At 41.3% G+C, this 2,524-nt stretch overlaps 1 protein-coding gene across 1 annotated transcript; it reads left to right on the forward strand.

Annotated features, from left to right (window-relative positions):
- The first annotated feature begins 437 nt into the window (after positions 1 to 437).
- On the forward strand, positions 438 to 1,883 carry LOC131640533 (uncharacterized). The gene is made up of 4 exons (XM_058910933.1): positions 438 to 513; positions 1,048 to 1,399; positions 1,538 to 1,670; positions 1,767 to 1,883. Exons 1-4 carry the CDS (start codon positions 438 to 440, stop codon positions 1,881 to 1,883), a joined length of 678 nt encoding a protein of 225 aa, XP_058766916.1.
- The last annotated feature ends 641 nt before the right edge of the window (positions 1,884 to 2,524 follow it).

Here is a 2,524-nt window from a genome sequence, read left to right on the forward strand (position 1 = left end):
TCGTTTATGTTGTTAAAAATTCTCAGTTATGTTATGTTGAGATTTGTTGGATATATTGTGCCATGTGGCCATGATGTTATGACTTATATTGTCGTTGATACTTGATTTCCGCTGCAACGTGAACACTTCTTTAATATTGATGATAAATGACTTTGGTATTGTTCTCATATGTGTGTGTTATGTATCTAAGTAAATGAGCATGATATGTGCATGTAACTTTGGTTGTTATTGTGATGCCCTAAATCGTTTTATTCCTTTATTTTTAAGATTGTGTACTCTGATACTTCCTCTTAATTGCGGGGTAGATTTGGGGTGTTACATTAGTGGTATTAGAGCAGGTCGGTCTTGTCCGGTCATGTGTCGTGTCGTAGTGTAGTCTAACAAGCGTATATTGTTGTTTTGTGCTGATTGCTTTTGTGTTGTAATGAAGATTTGTGATGGCTGGAAGGAATGATGCTGTGATAGCTGCTGCTTTGGAAGCAATGGCTCAAGCTTTGGAGAACCAACCGAATGGTGGGGAGAATGTTGCTTCTCGGAATTTGTCTACCTTCCAAAGAGAGAACCCTCCTATGTTTAAGGGAACTTATGATCCTGATGGCGCGTTGACATCGCTTAAGGAGATTGAAAGGATTTTCCGTGTCATGGACTGCACTCCTGAACAGAAGGTTCGGTATGGGACTCATATGCTAGCAGTTGAGGCGGATGATTGGTGGCTAGAGACCCGTAGGAGATTGGAAGCGAGTGGTGAGGAGATCTCTTGGATTGTGTTTCGCATGGAGTTCTTAAGGAAGTAATTTCCTGAAGATGTTAGTGGCAAGAAGGAAATTGAATTCCTTGAGCTAAGTCAAGGAAACAAATCTGTTGTGGAGTATGCTGCTAAGTTTGGTGAGTTGGCAAAGTTTTACCAACACTATGATGGGCCGAATGGCGAGTTTTCCAAGTGCATTAAGTTTGAGAATGGTTTGCGTCCGGAGATTAAGAAAGCAATTAGTTACCAGAAGATTCGTATCTTTGCTGATTTAGTTGATTGTTGTCGGATCTATGAAGAGGACAACAATGTTCATTATCGTGTGATAAATGAGAAGAGGGGAAAGAGTCAACAAGGTCGGGGTAAGCCTTATGAAGCTCCGAGTGGAAAGGGTAAGCAGATAGCGGTTGAGGGTAAGAGAACTAGTGGGGGAAATGCTCCTATTGGTATTGTATGTTTCAAGTGTGGCAAGGTTGGTCACAAGAGCACTGTGTGTACTGCTGGTACCAAGAGATGTTTCCGTTGTGGTAAGATTGGACATGAAGCGCCGGAATGCAAGCATAAGGAGATGGAATGTTTCAACTGTGATGAAGAAGGCCATATTGGGAGCAAGTGTCAGAAGCCCAAGAAAGAGCAATATAGTGGAAATGTGTTCTCCTTGTCGGGAACTCAGACCACTAGTGAGGATTCACTCATCAGAGGTACATGTTTCATTAATAGCATTCCTTTGATTACTATTATTGATACCGGTGCTACGCATTGCTTTATATCTGTTGATTGTGTTGAAAGATTGGGTGTTGTGTTATCTGCTATGAACGGAGAAATGGTTGTCGATACTCCGGCTAAGGGATCGGTGACTACTTCTCTTGTGTGTCTAAAGTGTCCCGTGCCAATTTTCGACAGAGACTTTCTTGTTAATTTTGTTTGTTTGCCGTTGAGAGGTTTGGATGTGATTTTGGGGATGAACTGGTTAGGGTATAACCATGTTCACATTAACTGTTTTGATAAGTCTGTGAAGTTTTCTTCCCCTGAAGAGGAAAGCTTAGAGTTGTTATTGGCCAAACAGTTGCGTTTGTTGATGAAAGAAGATGTTCAAGTGTTCGCATTGGTTGCTTTGATGTCTGTTGAGAATTAGGCTGTAATAGAAAGTTTGAAGGTGGTATGTGGATTTCCTGAAGTTTTCCCTGATGAAATTCCCGATGTGCCGCCTGAGAGAGAAGTTGAGTTCTCTATTGATCTTGTACCTGGTACTAGACCTGTGTCTATGGCGCCGTACAAGATATCTGCTTTAGAGTTATCCGAATTAAAGAAGCAATTGGACGAGTTGCTTGAGAAGAGGTTTGTGAGACCTAGTGTGTCACCGTGGGAAGCTCTAGTGTTGTTGGTTAAGAAGAAGGACGGGAGTATGAGGCTTTGCATTGATTATCGTGAATTGAATAAGGTGACGATCAAGAATAAGTACCCACTTCCAAGAATTGATGATTTGATGGATCAATTGGTTGGTGCTCGTGTGTTTAGCAAGATTGATCTGAGGTCGGGCTACCACCAGATTAAGGTAAAAGACGAGGACATGCAGAAGACGGATTTCAGAACATGTTATGGACATTATGAGTATTCCGTGATGCCCTTCGGCGTTACTAATGCACCTGGAGTATTTATGGAATACGTGAACCGTATTTTTCATGAGTATCTGGAATGTTTTGTGGTGGTGTTCATTGATGATATTTTGATTTACTCTAAATCAGAATTAGATCATGCTGAGCATTTGAAGTTGGT

This window comes from Vicia villosa, unplaced genomic scaffold (assembly GCF_029867415.1).
Source record: "Vicia villosa cultivar HV-30 ecotype Madison, WI unplaced genomic scaffold, Vvil1.0 ctg.003184F_1_1, whole genome shotgun sequence".
In the NCBI taxonomy this organism is placed as follows: domain Eukaryota; kingdom Viridiplantae; phylum Streptophyta; class Magnoliopsida; order Fabales; family Fabaceae; genus Vicia; species Vicia villosa.